The 18,546-nt window shown below is 46.0% G+C and overlaps 1 protein-coding gene across 3 annotated transcripts in view; it reads left to right on the top strand.

Annotated features, from left to right (window-relative positions):
* Nucleotides 1–18,546, top strand: part of AP2B1 (adaptor related protein complex 2 subunit beta 1) — a 74,446-nt gene that overhangs the window by 28,508 nt on the left and 27,392 nt on the right. For all 3 annotated transcript variants that reach the window (XM_082068152.1, XM_082068150.1, XM_082068151.1), the window contains exons 11-14: nt 1,069–1,234; nt 1,724–1,822; nt 4,832–5,091; nt 9,336–9,528. In XM_082068152.1, the coding sequence (XP_081924278.1) occupies nt 1,069–1,234; nt 1,724–1,822; nt 4,832–5,091; nt 9,336–9,528 (718 nt within the window). The remainder of the gene's footprint in view (nt 1–1,068; nt 1,235–1,723; nt 1,823–4,831; nt 5,092–9,335; nt 9,529–18,546) is intronic.

The raw sequence follows: 18,546 nt of genomic DNA, 5'->3' as shown, positions 1-18,546 counted from the left end.
TGTGAAAGTAGTACGAAGCGTTTGGAAGCCCTTGTCTGCTAGTGTCAGAACAGAGCAACATAAAACTCACTTGGTATAGCGTACCAGGGCTCTGAAGCAAAGATGTCTGTTTTTTGGAAAGCAGTGTCTGTTCTGATTCTAGCTCCCAGTACAGCAGGATTCAGATGTCAGCTCTAGATGAGGTATCAGCCTGACATTATTAGCTTGAACTGAAAGCTTTTCCTTCTCCAGTGCTCCATATTGATGCCTTAATCAAAAGCTATTAAAAACTCTTGTAGAGAATGCCAGAAGGAAAACTTGGCCAAGTTTACAGCATCAAGCTCTTCTGGTTTTGCTCGTCTCCTCTAGAAGGCTTTTATACGAGGCCAAGAAAGTTCGTGGCTCCCACACTGCTGGTTTTCTCCATGGAGCGTTCTCTCTGGCTCAAGCCATACTCGGCCTGTTTTAAGTTGTTTCTGCGATAAGGTTTTGTCTCCTTAGCTACAGCACACCAGCAATGTCTTTCAGAGACCTCGTGATCACCTAAAAGTAACATGGGACACGGGCAGGCCTTTCTGGCAATTTCTGCTGCCAGATACAAGATAGATTGCCTGCTTATGACAGGGACGGCTGTGCATGGGAATAGGGGAAGCTAAATAATTAGTGTGGGGTATTGTCTGTTTTACAGCAAAGTCTTTGGGGAAGTGTAATATCCGGTTTAGACTTGCCAGTCTGAACATGCCAATGGGGCTGCAGGATCTGATAGAGTCGTGGTTTGAACTATTGGATCAAATGTTCCCTTTAGCAAAACAGAGAGGGAGGCAGCTTTGTCTTGAATTCCGCATCTGGGTGGTCTTGCTGATGAACAAAATTACAAAGCTCTTGAGGACCCTGTGAGATCTTAGTGCTCAGCATGGGAAAAGAGCAGCCTAGCTATATTTTCTGTAGTTGAGTGAAAATGCTGCTTGCTGTGTAGAAATACTAGACATTGTGATTCAGTCCAGGATTCTCTGCAGCATGATGTGGACAGAGATGAAGTAACACAAGTTGAATTCACCTCAGTAATCCACTTGTACTCTGACAAACCAGGTATGAAAGCATCATTGCCACCCTGTGTGAGAACCTCGATTCCCTGGATGAACCAGATGCCAGAGCTGCCATGATCTGGATAGTGGGTGAATATGCAGAAAGAATTGACAATGCAGATGAGCTGTTGGAGAGCTTTTTGGAGGGCTTCCATGATGAAAGTACTCAGGTAAACTTGTGCATCTTATCTGGAGTGTTTCATGCAGTGTATGTATGGGATGGATGGTAAATATTATTGCAGTGGTCAGAAAATACCTCGCAATGAAAACTTAAAATTCTGGGGAGTCTGTAGACTTGCTCTATTGTCTGTATCTCCCAAACTTCTCAGAAGAATAAAACAAGACAGGAGGGGTTTCTATATTTTGCGTACTTCTTGGGGCATAACCCTACTAGAGACCAGAACACACTGAAGAATAGTGATAAGATGCATGAAAGTGTGACATAAATTTCAGTGTGCTGATCAGGGTCTTGTCTGCAAAAGTGTTTTGAAACAGGCAAGAGTCTGAGTCTCATTGCTCTGGGTTTCTCTGGCAAAGAATAGTGTAATGCTGTTAAAAAGCATAGGCTTGATTTTCGTATCAGAAAAGGATGTCGAGACTTGGGAGATGTTGCTAAAGCATGGCTGAATTTTCTAATCTGTACTGTGTTCCTTTCTTAGGTGCAGCTCACCCTGCTGACTGCTATAGTGAAGCTGTTCTTAAAAAAGCCTTCTGAAACACAGGAGCTGGTTCAGCAGGTCCTCAGCCTGGCCACACAGGTAAGCCAAGCCACCCAGTGAACCAGAGCCTGCCAGACACTGCCGGCCTGTGTGCAGTGTCTCCCATCTGCCAGGGCAACCAGCTGTGCAGCAGAGAGGATCCAAGCATGTTCCTCTCTGTCCCAAAGAGGAGGGATTTGACTCCATTTAAGAGCTGATCTGTGCCTGTTACTGTGCCATCTGGCATTTGCTCTCTCCTTCTTAGCTCTTGCTTCATCCTAATTCTTTCTTCATTCTCCCACCAAATTAAAAGCTAAGGGCAGGCTGGAGTTATGCAGAAACCAAAATGCTTTCTCCTTGGAGGTGGCTTGCAGTGAAAGCACATGGAACTGTGACAGAGGGAAAGAGCCTGGCAGAGACTTTGTTCTGTGAACAGTGAAGCTTAAGCAGTGCTATGAAAAAGAACCGAGGTTTGGGTATTTATCATTTGTACCCCAATGCTGCCAACCAATGTGGCAGCTTTGCTGGAGGCTGTAGCAGTGGGCTAAGGTCCCGGATTCATAATGCATGAGGTGCTGAGTTACGAGCTCACATCGCTGCAGGCGGGACTGGGCTTGAGCTGCCAGACAGAGGGCTGTAGTTCTGGAGGACAGAAGTGGAGATGCCCTGGTGGTAGAAGTGGCTGAGTCCTCAGCTGATCCTCCTACACTCCCTGGCTGTAGTGACTGGGGCAAATGTGCGATGGCATGGTCCAAAAAGAGCTGCTCCTTTCCAGACCTGCTGTGCCAGGTGATGAAAATAGTCTCCCAGCTGTACTGAATGGGCTGTGATTTTTTTTTTTTTTTTTCTGAGCATAAAACCTGCAGTCAAATAATCTGCTGGACATTTTGGTCCTCTTTGCTGCAAGAAAACATGGCTCTGGACTTCTTAGTAGTTAGAACTTCTGTTCATCCTTTTGGGGTGGTTGCATTGGTCAGGGGTGAGAAATCTGTGGCCTGCTTTTCCTGCTTCAAAACTTGCTACTAGGCAGTTTCTCAGCCTCTCTTTGGAGAAGAGTGGGCCAAGGGCATGCTGGATCATTTGTCTAAGCCAACAGAAGAAAAGTACTAAGTGTTAAAACCCACTATGCTGAGTCACAAAACACTTAATGGCACCCAAGGAATATAATAGGCGTCTGTTTTTTTCTCTGTTTGTCACAAATGTTGATTCAGTCTGGCTTCTTGTATTTTATATGAGTAGTAAGTCAATGTAGGATAACTGGCTGTAAAACGCTAAAAAGCCTTGTGCTTGAAGGTCTCATTTCTAGGTGGAGATACTGTTTTTCACTTGAGTGGGAGAGTAATTACACGTGTGTTTCTTTCCCCAGCTCAGGTATTGTTGCACTTTGAGTGTCTCTTAGGGAATGTCTGCACAGCAAACTGCAGGTGTGACTGTAGTAGGAGCCAGCTTAATCCTGCCAGCTCTGGTAAAAATAGCAATGGAGCAGCTGGGGATGGAAGGGACACAGATGTGTAGCAGCAATGAAGGTCCCTGGCAAGCCCGTAACCTAAAGGATGACACAAAGGCTCTAAATCTCCAGATTGTCTGGCGTGGTGGGTAACTAAGCTGGCATGGGTTCATTGGTATGCACCACAAGTTTGCATGGCAGACCCTGGAGAGTGGAGAAATGGGAGAAATGTGGAAAGGGAAGATCTGAGCCTCTTCTTCCAGTAGATTTATTAAAGCTTGAAGTCTGTTTATGTGGCTGTGAGAAGAGTTGGTCAGTCTTGAGTCCGTATGTGTCTGCAAGTAGGTAGGAGTGTGTGGTCTTTCATGTGTGCCCTTGCAGAAGCCAGGCCTGATCTTGAACTGGCTGCTGCAGGCAGGATGCAGAGAGTCTTGTAGGAATTGTTAAGGGTGAAGGGTGTAAAAAGTCCATGACTCCACCATCAAACTGAAAAACGGCACTGCAGACAAATCTATCAGTTGACCCAGACATTGTATCTAGGTCCTTATGACCAAAATGAGTTTAACATGCTCAGTCTCATTACAAATAGAGGTTTTGCTGTGTGGCTGAGAATGTCTTGAGGCAGAGCAGAGAGGCAGGTTATAGCAGGTCAGCCACAGTGTGAATGAGATCACATAAAGGAAAATAAATGCCAAGGAGGAAGGCTAATGAGATGTACGATATGTTGCCAAAATTTTATGGGGAAAAAAAAACCTCAGAAACATTTACCCTGTTGTTCTCCTGATGTGGGGATTAAAAATCCCAGCTCTTGTTTCCATGAACAGTTCAAACATGTTGCACTGCAACATAAAACCACACCACCTCCCTCTCCCTAGAACATTAGCGGCGAACGATCACCACTCACTTCGCTGCTCTGGGCAGAACTGTTGGAAAAGGAGAGAACTAATTAGCACTTCACGCAGAGGCAGAAGTATCTGCAGTAAAACAAGGGTATTATTGACAGCTGGAGAACTGATGACGTATCCTAACTGTGTATCATTAGCATCTTTCCATACTTTATTAGAAAACTAAAAGGCAGGATAAGATTGATCTCGTTTGGTATGAACAATATGGCTTATTAAGATCCATTCTGTAGCTCTGCAGGGTTTTTTTGTTCAGTGGTGCCCTTGGGTAAGTCATATGTTTCCAGGAATCTTGGCTCATTCTGTTACAATATGCAGCATTGCATGTCTACTCTTGGTATGTGACAGTAATTTCAACTCACGTTTGTTTCTCCTGTCTACACCCCCCTGGAGTTCTCCTAATACTTGCTGTTACATGGCAGGAGAGTTTGGAAAGCAGTTGATAGCTCTGTGGGCTGGTGCAATTGTGGGATGTAAATCCTGGGCTTTTTACTCCCTGACCAGCTGAGCAGGAGCTAGGCATTAGTACTTTGGTTCTTGTTTTTAATTTTGGGACGTTCATCACAACAAGCAGTTTATAACATCATTCTGAAATTGGTGTGACTGTCGCTACGGGATGGTTGGGTTTTTTTAATCTAACAGAATCACTGCTAGAAAAAGTAAGTGATTACAGGCGTTAATCCCCTTCAAACCCATGACTGAAGTATTGCTTTGTCTCAGGATTCTGACAACCCCGACCTGCGGGATCGTGGCTACATCTACTGGCGCCTTCTTTCCACGGATCCAGTGACTGCCAAAGAAGTGGTGCTCTCAGAAAAGCCGCTTATTTCTGAAGAGACCGATCTGATTGAACCGACTCTGCTAGACGAGTTGATCTGCCACATTGGGTCTCTGGCTTCTGTGTACCACAAACCACCCAACGCTTTTGTGGAGGGGAGCCATGGGATCCACCGCAAACACTTGCCAATTCACCATGGGAGGTAAGCTGAGGCAACCCTGGTGAAAATGAGCAGGATTGGCTGTTTCTTTCTAGCAAAGAGTCCAAAAGGTGCAAAGATCTTTTGTAACACTGTAGTGGGATTTTTTAATTGACTGTGTAGGGGCTTGCAGGTCATTTCACTGTAGAATTTAATCCTGAGTTTGTAGTTTCTGAGTTCCTGGGTCAGAAGACGGAGGAAGTATCAACATTCTTGTGTGAGGACGAGCTATGATGTTTTTTGAAAAGACATGGGCTATAAGCCCTCTTGATATGAGAGTCTGAACAAAAAAGCAGGAGCTTTGGAGACTGGTGCAAGGGCATTATTCCAGGAGGAAGACAACTGGTAAAAACAAGAATCTTTCGGAAGGATGTGCTACTTTGATTTTGTAAGAGCTTTTGCTTCAGCAACAGCACAGTTTTACAAGCCTCAGTTGTGTAGAATAATACTGGTTTCCTGGAACAGGCAAGTACAGGGATCCTTTGCTGTTGGAATATGAAATGGGTGAAACTGGTGAAACTGCCTTTCTCCTTTGCTGCCTATAAAGGAAGGCGAGTGTAAAAGGCATCTAAGCCCCATCACTGAAAACTGTTTGGGGTTAAAAGAAGATGGCTGTATTGTCATAGTTCTGTCTAACCTTTGGGGTAGAGGAGGGTGAAATGCTTTGGCTTATTGTCTGGAGCTTTAGTGCTTTCCTGTGATCACAGTCCTGGCAGTGGGTCAGATTTGCCAGAGCAGACAGTGCAGGAGTCCTGGGCTGCGGCAGGTGCTGTTGAGCCTGTTCCCGTGGTTCCTCATTCAGGTAAGCAGTGCTATTTGCACTAATGGTATTAATTACAAATGTAAGTGTGCTTTACAGCAGGAGGCAGAATATCCAGGCTTATCCCTTAATAATATTCCCAAAGTGACATTTGGAGTGCTATTTTTCGCTGTTGCACTGATAAATCAGTGTGCGATGCTGCTCCTTTTCTATTTTCTGACACCACTTCTCTGCTATTCTTAGCAACTAAAGCTATTTCTGTAATGACTAGCTTTAGGAAACAGAGTTGTTTTCTTCCTGCCTATGAAATTAAGTCGGGTTGCATTGACCCAGGACCAGCAAGCACAAGTCCATCAGTCAGACAAGAAAAGCAGCAGCTGCATTCCTTACCTACCTCTCCTAGTCGAAGATTTGCCTCCATAGCAAAATGAGGTGGGATGGGGATAGTCACTCGAGAAACGAACATTTTAGGGGGTTTTAGTCAGCTCAAGGAATTTGGTTTTTGCATGGAGTTGGCTTTTTTACTGCCATCTTTCATATACTGTGTATGTGGCTTCACTCTCATAGCTAATGCTCAGTCTGCTGACCTCAAACTTCTTCTGACAACAGCAGCATTGTGCATTGCCCTGGTGGTGCTTGCTGCTAAATTACCCATTGCTTCCACATAAAACCTTCATGCCTCTATCAGCAGCAGCGAGCTGAGGAAGCCAGAGCTGGCGCAGGGTCCAAAGGGTGCTCAGCAGAGCATGCTGTGTACTGACACTGTGCTCTAGCCTGTTTGGTGAATTAAAAAAATGGGGATGTTACTTAATGGCACACCAGGCTTCTCCAATGTGAGCTCACCTCATAAAGAGGCCCCATTATTGCGGTTTTCTGCTTTTGTCTTAGGAAAAGGACAGTAAAAGCTTACAAGCTGATGCCAAAGCCTCCTTGTCTCATGTCACAGCATCACAAATTGCCGCTTTTAAGCCCTAAGAGTCACAGTGAGCAGCTCTGCACGAGTGTGGCTGTGGGGAGCCTGAATTTGTGCACCCAGTATCATTTTACTGATTACGAAGAAATGGGTTTGCCCCTTTCTGCTGCTGAATGTGCGTAAAAAGATATATGAAAATCTGTTAGTTTAAGGCAAGTTAAGGGTGTCCAGTGGAAGATAATCTCCTGACCTACCTATTTGGAGTTATCTTCACTACTTCTGCACTCCATTAATGACCATTCTGGTGGCTGACCCACCTGCTAGAGAATGAGGTTTTCCTTCAGGTTGCACAGTGAGATAGAGGTGGAAACGTGGCAGTGGGGAGATGTCCCCAATGAATATGGCTTAAGAGAGTCAAGATAGTGTTGCCTTGAGCAGATGGGCAGAAGTAGCTGGTTGAGTGGTGCCTTTCTGGGTATAAACCTAGGAGTTAGCTATAGTTGGCAGAATACACTACATTGCATTTTGATTCATTTCATTTTCATTCAAAGCAGCATAGGACAGGTTCCTTTCAGATCTCAGCGGATGGCAGACCCATTGAACAGCTCACAGATGGTGAGATGTTCCTCCTCAATGAGCCCAAGTGTCATAGAGTTGCAGATGAATCCTAAAGGTGGGGGAGAAATCTCCTTATTGCTTGGCAGTGTTTCCTCATACGGCGGCTCCAACCACCCCTGCTCAGCTATGATGCAGCTGGGGAATTTGGGGTGATGTTTCCAGGGCTCCTGGGAGAGGAGGAGGCTCTGGCAGGTGTCCCCATTCCTGCACAGGTGGTGGAAGGAGATTTCTGATTTTGGTTGAAGCTGTGCATCCCTTGTGAGACCCAACATCTGGGAACTGCGGGAGGCTTGACTCATAGGAGGGCCACATCGCCAGCTCACGTGGGCAAACCCAGCTGCTAGTCACTGCCCAAGACTATGAGGGAGAAGAAAGCTTATATCAAGTCTTTTTGCCCTTTATAGCTCACATTCTTAATTTTTTTTTCTTTCAAAAAAATGCGGTGTTGCTTGCAAATATCTTTAAAGAGGTCCATTCTGTACCGGAAATAGAAGGCTTGATGTTTTGTTTTTTAACACAAACTGACTTAGTTTTGTCCTTTCCTAAATTCTTGTTGGGCTTTGGGGCAACTGCAGTTATGCAAGACCTTGAAGGATCACTTTATCTCCATCAGAAGAAGGATGAGTAAGTGTTGAAGAGGTGTAGTGTTAAAGGGATTATATGCTGGGAACGAACCAAGTGTGTTCACTACCAGCTCGTAATGTGCCTCTGCTCATACATGCTGTTCTTCCCTGTGCTCAGGTTGGGGGTGGGAGTGGATCACGGTAACCACTTGCTCTTCAAAAATGTTTTAGGTAGCTGCTCAGCACACTCAGAAGTCTCCCTGTTAAAGGCAGAAGCAGAAAGGACAACTAATATTAGTGCTATTAGGGGTCTAAAGCTTTTAAATGCAAAGAAGCTTTGAACCCTTTCTGTCACTGCCTGGTAACTAATTCATTCTGCAGTCCTTATACTACATCTTTTCCTCTTGGCACTGAAGTTGGGAGCAGCTTATACTGTTGCTAAAGCCTTCAGTAACTGAATAAGGATGAGGAGGAGGATCATGGCTATCCAAAATCAGAAGCTGCAATCCTCACAAAAGAGCCCCGGTGTTAAACACCTTGTCAGGACGCTAATTCCCTTGGCATTTGTGTGCAATTACCTGTTGGCTGCAGCTGCAGTAACATGAGCTGGAAATGATTTTGTCAGTTACTGCTGGCAGCAGAACACAAAATAGGTTTTCAGTTATCTAAAATATTAGCGTCTCTGGATTTGAAGAATAAATACATTGTAATGAAATCTCCAGGAGCTACAGTCAGTCTTGCTTCCCCCCCACACACACTTGAGTTGTAAAATGCAGTGGCAAGTGAATATAAAAGGTAGCTGGGCTGCTTATGATGCTGTATAATGGAAGCTGTATAATGAGTATTTCCAGGCTAGTAACTAGCATGTCTGCTAACTCAGAGAAGGGGGAATTATTGGTAGAAGGCAGGTATCTATTTTAGATTGAGGTCTTTAATTAGGAAAGCATTCTAGAGCTTAGTGCTAGTCAGTAGAAGGTGTTTAATCCAGATCTCTGTGGGGGGGTTGAATTTACAATGGTTAGAGCAGGGGCTCAAGGGTTATATCAGTGTTAGGTCTCTGAGGAAATCTGGATTTTTTTCATGTTTACGTGTCCTCTGGGCCCAACGGGCTGAAAATAATGTCCACGGATTTCTTCTGAGCTAGGAAATAATGATTTTCATTGCTGTAGTCCATGTAGTACTCACGGCTCACTGTTTTAGGGAGGGGTCTGTGGTTCTGAAGGTGGGCTAATACCAAACCTTGAAGACTCCCTTCTCTGAACTGAAAACCATGCGCAACCACCTCTTGCTGTGTTTCCCATGCTGGGAATCTGAAGCTGGAGACCAAAGGTGACTAATGTTTCTCTGTTTGACTAATGTTTCTCTCTCTGCTTCTTCTTCCTCCCACCCATAGCACTGATGCAGGCGACAGCCCCGTGGGCACAACGGCCACCACAAACCTGGAGCAGCCGCAGGTCATCCCATCGCAGGGTGACCTTCTGGGTGACCTTCTGAACCTGGACCTGGGACCGCCAGTGAATGTTCCTCAAGTGTCCTCCATGCAGATGGGTGCTGTGGACCTCCTGGGAGGAGGGCTGGACAGCTTGGTAAGCAGCATCTTCTTTAGCTTCAACTGATGCGAAATAATTGGAGCTGTGCTTATCTCTGCAAAGCTTTGATCATTTGTGCTGGTAACACTTGGATCACTGAGCTCCCAGTGCTGAGTCTGAAAATTATAAGTGAATATACCCAGTGCTATTGTACCCACTGTACCAACTTCCAGCAGGTTTTTCCTGCCATAAAATGGATGTTACTGTGCGCTGTAGAGTCCCCATGGTCAGCGGATATATTTGTTCCGTGCTTTTTCTGTCTACAAAGACAACCAAAAAGTTGTTTTAGGAATGTAAAGTGTCCCACTGCTCTATAATTGATTCGGGCTCTCTTTCAAGAAGGTGTTTGTTCCACCCGGTTCCCAACCCTACTCAATGTCAGTGCGAAACCCAGGGCTGCAGGCCGTAGCCCCGTGTCATCCCATTTGTATATTCTCCAGAGTGTGTCATGGTTTAATATCAGTGACATATTAATTGCAGTTAGGTCAAGAGGGAAGCACTCGATGTCGTCCTCCCCATGCTGCAGCAGCTCATGAGGAGGTATTTTAGCATTAACAGGGTCAAGCTCCAGAATATGAGTAATTACACATTGCTTCAGCTCTGGGGAGTGAGCTGGGCAGGAGCTGCAGTGAGAGAATCGCTCAGCAAGGAGACTGCGGCAGGGAGAGGAGCCTCGGTGCTGTGGTCTTAACACTGGTGGCAGCCAGGCACTGAAAAGTGATGAATGTCACCATCGGTCTGGGAGTTGTTCCCAAGGGATGGAGCACAGCACACAGATCCCTTACACCCTGTCGACTTGTCCACAGGGGTAAGAAGCAGTTTAGATATATTTGCACCACATAACCTGAGCAAGACTACACCAATGAACATAGTTGAGTGTTTTTCAGCCCTACAGTGGATTTGTGTTGATTTGGTTTAAGGTTTGGCTCGTAGTGAGCCTGGTTTAGGTGCACTTTCAGTTCTTGAGTCGAGCTCTGAATAATAGAGGTAGGAGGCAGCTGGATGAACCCCAATGCAACAAATCCTTATTTGTCAAAGATACGTATTTTTTTAAGCTGCTATAATCTTATTAAAGCATACGCTAAACACATTTCCAGCACTTCGTGAGCTAATGAGCTGGAAACAGTCTAACCCTTAGTGGCGTTGATGTTCACGGAGGTCAGATGTGCTTTAGCATCTCTGCCATCTGAAGAGCAGTTTGCTTGTTCAGCAGGGAGTCTGCTTTCACGCTGGGGAGGCAGGGGATGAGGGAAATGGTTTAAGCTGGAGTTGCTGGGAGCTTAGTGAGCCCTGAGCAGTGACCTTTGCAGCCTTTGCCCTGCATTGCAAGAGCTGCCACTGAGAAACTGGGATTTTTAATTGTGTTAGCGCATTGCAGAAAATGGTGCTATCTGTGGTGTCTCACAGTGGTTGGAGTTAAATTCCTCTGTCTCTACTGTCTTTCAGGCCACTTACTGTAACTCTTTGTTTCTCATTAGTGTCAGAGACGAATGTACGTGGCAGGAGGACTAAACTTGGTTTTAGAAAAAGAGTTGCCTTGCAGTTGGCATTAATGGGCTTACCATTTAGTGACCCGCTTTGGCTGTAGAGCTGTTAGTTGACATGGTACTAGGCTTTTACTTAATATATTTTTTTTGAGCCTTAAGTAAATTTGTGGGGCTGTGGAGTGTGATCTAACAAAGTGATCATGTCTGTGCCTGGGGCTGCGTGGGCCAGCACTGTCTCAGCTGAGTTACTAGATGGGGAGAACATTAAAAAAATCTGAATGATGGTTGGTTTGTGGTTTCTTGTTTGGAGTTTTTTTGGTTGTTGTTTGTGATGGAGTTTTTGGTTGTTTGGTTTTTTTTTTTCCTTTTTTTTCCCTCCCCCAGAATGCTCTCTCTTGGAGTGCTGTTGCATCAAATGTCCTGTCTTCTCCTGATCCCTCACAAGTATAAGTGAATCTTTTCCTCATAAATCTCTGTATGTCTCTGTTTTTTCCTTCCCTAATAAGCCTAATTAGTGTATGGGTGGATGTGATCTGTGTGTTTGTGGTTGTGGGCATGTGTTTCACAAGCTGATTTAACCCTAACCTGGTATTAGCTAAATTGCTAGGCAGTGTCTCTTGGCTGCATGGCTAACCAAGGGAACTGGCATTTGGGTCTTAGGCTAACGTTAAGCCATGTTTGTGCAGTGCCAAAACCAGTCCCAAACTGCAGGTACGCACCTGCGTGGTTCCTGTATGTGGTGAGGGGGTGAGACGTGTCCCAAGATGCCCCCATGAAGAAGGGCTGAGCTCTTCCCCCTTCCCCAGGAGCCAAAACCAGCCAGGAGCTGGGGCTGGCAGACACTTGGGCTGCTCGTGCAGTCAATTAGTGAGGTTGAGACTGAAATAAAATCTTCCTCTGACCTTATCAGTGTCCTGCCTGTTGATATATTGATAGGTGTCCTGGCTGTCAGTGTAGCAGTCCCTTCCTCTTTCTCCTCCAGATATCTTACCCACACACTTTATTTTATATGGTTGCCTAATTTATTCTGCTTCAAAGTTTCCTTTCCCTGAAGCTTTGTTTTAATGCATTTTCTTCCCCTGCTTTGTTGGGAAGACAGAATGAGGCTCCCAGGCCCCTGCATGAAGCACAAAGCAGTGTGAGCCATCTCGCTCTCTCCTCCTCAAACCAGAGTTGGCTTCACTTTGGGCCCTTGTGCTGCCAGGCAGTAACCCTGTTTGGCCGTGAATGCCAAGGCAGGTGTCTTCCTCTGGGTGTGCTGCTTTGGTCTTTCTTCTCCCATCCCTCCTGTTGCCTTACGAGTCTAAATAAGAGTATGGGAACCAAGCATGGCTGAGGACTGATGGAAGGAAGGATTGAGTCTGTGTTTTCCCACCAGGGCTTTGTCTAGTGTAATTTTTTTAAGGCTCCCAGTGATAGAGTTTGTACCACCTCTACTGTTGATGCCAGTTTTCTGCTCATCACTAGCAGATCCCTTTTGGATCTGAGGTGGGATGAGAGGAGTCAGGGGAACACAAGATATTAGAATGCTGCATATTCTCTGCATTGAACCTCTGGCATCATCTCTCAGCCTGCACAGCGATGTAAGTTGCTCCACTGCCAGAGCAGAGCAACCCAAACCCCACTTCCATTTCCCAAGCAACTGTTTGATATGTAAAAAAGCCTAAATAAGCCTCTCTGTTACAGTTACAGAAAATGGCTTGGGATGTGCTAGAGTTGATGCGTGAAATGATGTTCTGTTGCTGTGATGGTGAGATTGCATCAGTAGCGTGAGTGTCACAAAGGCAGCTGAAGGTCTGGAAGAGGCTGCTGGCAGGGTCTCAGCCAGGTTGTCACATTCACTCAGTGTCATGTGTCGATCCCCTCGGATACTTATTGCAGCTTTTATGTATTTGATGATGCCTCCTTTTCTTTGGAGGGGATGTCTGTCCTCAGAGGGATGCTCTTGTGGTGAAAGTCCCAACAGGACAGAAGCATTAACTTCCACAGCAAATGTTGTTCTACATTTCTGCTTCTTTAGCAGTGGGTTTTTTTTCTTCCAGGCATTTAAATAGAGACTGCATGGTGTAAGACTGGATAAACACCAAATTAATATTGTTCACTTGAATTTTCCTCAGCATTGCTAGATATTTATTCCTGTGATCAGCGAGACTCCAGCTGTTCAATAGGTTAATTTCTTTAGTGAGTAACACCTATTTTGTCTCCATAGAGAGTCCTGTAATTGGTATTAAATGTAACATGCATATTGTGTGTGCACAGATGCTGAGTATGTGTTAACAGTTTAAAAGGGAGGAGAAAAAGGACTTTTAGTACAAGAACAAGGTATACTTTGCTTATAACCACAGCAGACTCGCTGTATGACTTATGGAATGCTGTTCTCTCATGAACAGAGCCAGCACTGAGTCTGCTCCGGGTTGTGCCTGTTTACCATCCTGGGCTGATCTTATTCTTCTCTGCTTTGCTCTCTTTTCTGTAAAATGGTGACCAAGCCCACTGTTACAAAGCTGTCAGAGATGTCCAGCACCAAAATGTGAAGTGATTATAGCAGTCGCTAACATGGAAGAAGCAAAACTTGCTTGGACAGCAGATTGCTGGATGCAGAGCTGTGCATGCTGAGAGCTGGCGTTTGATGCTTCATCCCCTTAAAGCCAGCTCTAAGTGGCTAAACTTCACACAGGTTATAGGCAGCCCTCCAAGTCCTGGTTTACTGTTGATGCGGCGCTTTGTAGGACATCTATCCGTGCTGTAATGAGCCACAGTCATTTTGCCTTTAAACCTTTTTGTGTCTTCATTCACTCTGATGAAAATCCATCGGGCACGAGAGCTGCGTGTTGCCTGGCACATGGTGCAGCTCGCTGTGAGCCTGTGCGTTTGGGAGCCGGGCACTGTGGCTGGGAGCCAAGGAGGCTGGCTTTAAACCCAGGGACAGGGCAGTAAATCTGTAGGAATGGACAGGCTTGGATTGTCTGTTATGTAAGGATTTTATTTAATACTCTAGCCTGCTCATCTACAAGAATATTATTGATTCAAGGCTGGCAGCTGGTCAGACTGATTTACGCCCTGGATTGTAAAGCTGTTTGATAAACACTGGATATCCACGTTTTTCTGTAATACCTGAACTGGTTTGGGCTGTTCCAGGTGAAGCTGTGTCCCTGTGTGTGATCAGGTGGGATCAGGGGGTCTGACCCCATGGTTTGGGCTGTGTCCCACCACTGCGCTTGCTCTGAAGCGTGATGGAGGGCTGGGAGCTGAGCACGGGCTCACCGTCTCCCGGGGGGTGGCTTGGGCTCTGCAACCTGGGAAGAAACGCCTGCTCCAGCAGTCCTGGGTGCCTGCCTGATAAAGGCAACTTCATTTACTTTTTCCTAGAAATACAGAGTGGCTACGCTAAGTCAGCCGCAACATCCATTTACGCAGTGAATGCGATGCTTCCCCAGGGTGCTCCTCCAGCCTCTGACATGGAGCTGGGCGTCTCCTTTCATCTTGGCTGTCCTGGTTTGATGAGCTTACAAAGGACATCTGTTAGGACTTCTGACAAAGGGCACGTGTCCAATGCTGATATGGAAAAGGAGCTCTTCTGGTGGGTCGCTCATTCATGTCTGATTAAAGGCTGTTGTTGCTGTAGCGGTAATGGGACTGCTAAAGCTTTGTAGAGCTGCTTTTTTACACTTTAGAGGATGAAAATGGTTCGTACTTGGTTTCATTTGCTGATGGAAATCATTCAGCAAGGCGAAGCATTAGTAGTAAGTGCTACTGAAACTGGTGGCTGTGGTATTGGCAGCATGACCTGTCCTTCACCACCTTTGACACAGCTGTCCTTGGTTTGGACCAGAGCCCTTCTGCTCGGCAAGCCTTGAGATGTGATGCTTAACTCTTGGTTTGGGGTGTGAAGGAGGGAGGAGGCAGCAAGTGTCTCACTGTAACCCATGGATTATGGCTCCATGAAGTACATAGCTGCTCTGAAAGCCATGGCTATGCTATAGATGCAAGGCAAAGGGTTGCTGAGTAGTGGTTGTTGCAGGTCCTGTCCCTGGCTCCACCCTCCTTGTTAATTTTTGGAGCTCCAAAATGCCTCACGTCATGTTGCAGAAGTGATTGTAACCCCTTTGGATCACATGAACGCTTCAGCAGAGTCACTTCATTACAAGCTGCTGTTAAGATGCAAATAAACCCTCCTAATGCAGTAACTCCAGCCCTGCTGCACTTCATAAGTCAGCATAACTGCTTACACGGAGCTGAAATTACAGAGCAAATGCTCTTCAACTGCAGAGCAGCCGCAACACTGTCCGAGCCAACTAATACAAAGTAAAGACACCGATGCAGTTTGGGAAGAGCTGTTAGTGCTGGTTTTGTTGATACAGGGTCAAGCTCAGCCTGTTCCTTAAACCCGTGTGGCTGCTCGAGTGCTGTTGTGTCAGGGTGAGTTTGGAGGGAATAAAGAGAATTCCTGTTTGGAGAACTTTATGTGCTTGGCCAAAGGCTGTCTGTTCATCCCCTGCTCATCTCCTGAAGCCGGCAGTTCTTCATCGTGGACAGAGGCTTTGTGCTCCTCAGCAAGAGGCAAGTCTGCCAACCTTGGGCTGAGAGTCAGGACTTTGCAGTGCCACAAGTTCCCCTTGGCCATGGCGTGGCCGCCCTCCTCCACCTCACCCATATAATGAGTGTTTTGGCCGGGGCAGGGCTGGCAGCTGTATTAATGTGGTGCTCTCCTCCATGGGGCTGTTGCTGGCTCTCATATCAGGCAGGTTCAGGTTGTCCTTCCGACATCAGTGGCTGCCCACCCGTGAGATGAGTGGAAAGGGTTAACTGGAGCTGCCAGCCCTGGGGAATTGGTTCAGCAGCACTTCACGCCTGACTAATCTCTGCTGCCTTCCTTCTGCACTCTGCCTGTCACTCCAGATGGGAGAGGACACTCCGTGGGTAATTGGTTCCTGTTCCCTCTGTCTTCCTCCTTCCCTCTTACTCACACACGTCGCTGTTACCGTCTCTTCCGTCATTTTGAGTTTGGAATAAAGTTAGGTCTTGGGCATTTTGCAAGAGGATTGGGTAAACCAGACCTGTAGTTTCTGAATGGGGAAAGCGTTCATGGAATAGAAGGGTGACAGGCAAGAAAAATGGAGAAAAGGACTTCTGTGCTGCTGCCATGCACGTTGCTCCCTGATCTGGTGTGGAACTGATTAGTTCTTTATTAACTTTCCCCCATTTTATTTCTGTTGGAGTAGATCGGTTGTCACTTCTCTTTTGACTATATAGGTAGAGCCAGCTCTGCCTGCAGGGACCTGGGGAAGCTGCCAGCTCCTTGGGGTTTGCTCTGCGCTTTGTAGCACGTGTCTGTAGCACTCGGCCCCACACACAGGAGCCCCGAGAGCAGCAGGCCGCTGTGTGCAGAGCCCTTCTGGGAGTAAAGTCGAGCTTTGGCAGGAGCAGGTCAGACCTTCCCAGCAAAGCAGAGATGTTGGGTGCAACCTAGAAATGTAAGGAGGCTCATGGTAAATTCTCTGAGCCAGTGAGTGTTGGTTTTTCTCCTCCGTGTAGGGGGTGAGAGCTGGAATCTTGACTCAAAACAAGCAATAAATCTAAATTCTATTTTTCCCCCAAGGCCTGACAGCTAGGGAAAACGGAAGACTTGGGGACAGCTTGAGGAACCCAAATATGTCATTCCTTTCCTCCTTCACAGTGAGTGCATGCGGGTACCAGTGTATGGGTTTCTTTGGGGTTGGATTCCTAGCCTGCAGCTTCTGATGATGAGTGCAGTAGGAAATGGTAGAATAGTTAACATCTGGCTTGATTATGCAGAATTATTCAGTCATTTCCATAATGCCCTTTGTAAAATGCTTGCTGCTTGATAAACCAGTCTTTCTTCTGCTTCAGACAACAGTACCAGAAGTCCTCCGTGCATACAATAATATCTGGAAAAGAACTGGATTCTTTGCCTTTTCGTCTTTTCCTCTGGACTCCACTGTCTGTCAGTATAAAGCATGAAGTTCATCTGTGTGCAAGACTATGAATAGGAATGAGGTGTAATAGATGCATTTATTACTCCTCAGTGAGCCAGTAACAAGATGTAAATGATCTGATATATTAATCTAAAACATGGCTTGGCTTAAAGAGCAGTCTATAGAACAAAACTCTGCCAGGCTGTTTCAATGGGGGAGACCTGACAGTGTAATAAGCCCTATTTTCTAAGCTCAATGTTAATTGGATTTGCATCCTCTGGCTGGCTTCCTTCGGTCTTGTGACTGATCCTTCTTTTGACTTTGGAATAATTCACTTTTGTCTGTTATTTCGTAAGTGGGCCAAGAAAAACTGGACTTCGTGGTGCACTGCTGTGGTCAGCCAGAGGATGGGTTGCTGTATGAAGAGGTGGCTGTTGCAGAAGATGAGACTTGTCCTATAAATTTCTACCATGACCTCAAGTAGGGATAAACTGAGTCTCACACAGGAAAAACGCTCTTAAGGCTTCTTAAGAAAAGGCAAATTGTGTGTGATTTGTACTTCTCTAACACCTACTTATGGTAGCTAATATTGCATCAGGTGGCTCCTGTGGGGACTGGGGGAAGGAGAGATGCCAGGGGATAGAAGGGGTATCCAGAACAGCACAGGGATTTGTCAAATTTTACAGGTTTTCTTGGTGGCTATTTATCATCTAGTAAGTCACCGCCTTGCAACTTTGCTGCTGTTCGCAAGGCATTTAATCGTTTTTTAATCTGTGCTGTGAGGAAGTATGAAACTTTATTGGTATCTCTTGACCAGCGTAAAATATATTTGTCATGAGACCTCCCAGGGAACAGGCTGGCGGGGACCAGAACAAAGTTGAGTTTGCAAGTCTTGTGTGCAGAGGGAGAAGGTTAGAGCTTTTTGTCTCTAAGCACAGGCACTCCTGGAAGCCTTCAGCTATATGGTGCATTTTTTTTCAATATCTTAACACATCAGCACGTATCTGAACAACATACCTAGAGCCTTTGTTGACCCAGTTTGTCAAATGCTCTTTTAAAGCAAACAAACTCCCCAAACCCTCATCATACGGAAGAGCAAAGCCATCTACAAGGCTGTGGTGTTCTGGTCTGTCAGTCCAGCCTTTTCCCTCTGGGGCTGACTCCTATTAATACCTCACCCGTACACTTGCTTCATCCTCTGCGCATGTTGTCAGGGCATGATCCTTGTCTGAATGTGACCAAAAAAAACCCTGCACCATGCAAAAACTTGCCACGGTCTTCTGAATAAGAACTGAGGACATGAGGGCCTGGAGATGTCTCTGTAGTGAATAACTGCTGCAGATCTGTGCTTGTTTCCTCCTGGCTATCAGTCATCTGTCAAGTGCCGTATAAATATTCACAGGAGTGATGCTGTACTCGCAAACAGCACTTGTAGCCAGCTTTGGAGGCTGTCCTGATCACCAGATTCTCTCAAGCGTGTAGAATGGTGTGCATGTTTAAAAAATGTACTTTATCACCGCGAAAGTGGTTTGGATGCTTTGTAAAGGGAGTTCGTGGTAGGACAGCTTTGGGTGGGCTGCAGAAGGGTTTGG

This window comes from Streptopelia decaocto (assembly GCF_964273445.1).
Source record: "Streptopelia decaocto genome assembly, chromosome: 18".
NCBI lineage: Eukaryota > Metazoa > Chordata > Aves > Columbiformes > Columbidae > Streptopelia > Streptopelia decaocto.
This window is presented reverse-complemented; position numbering and strand designations above follow the sequence as displayed.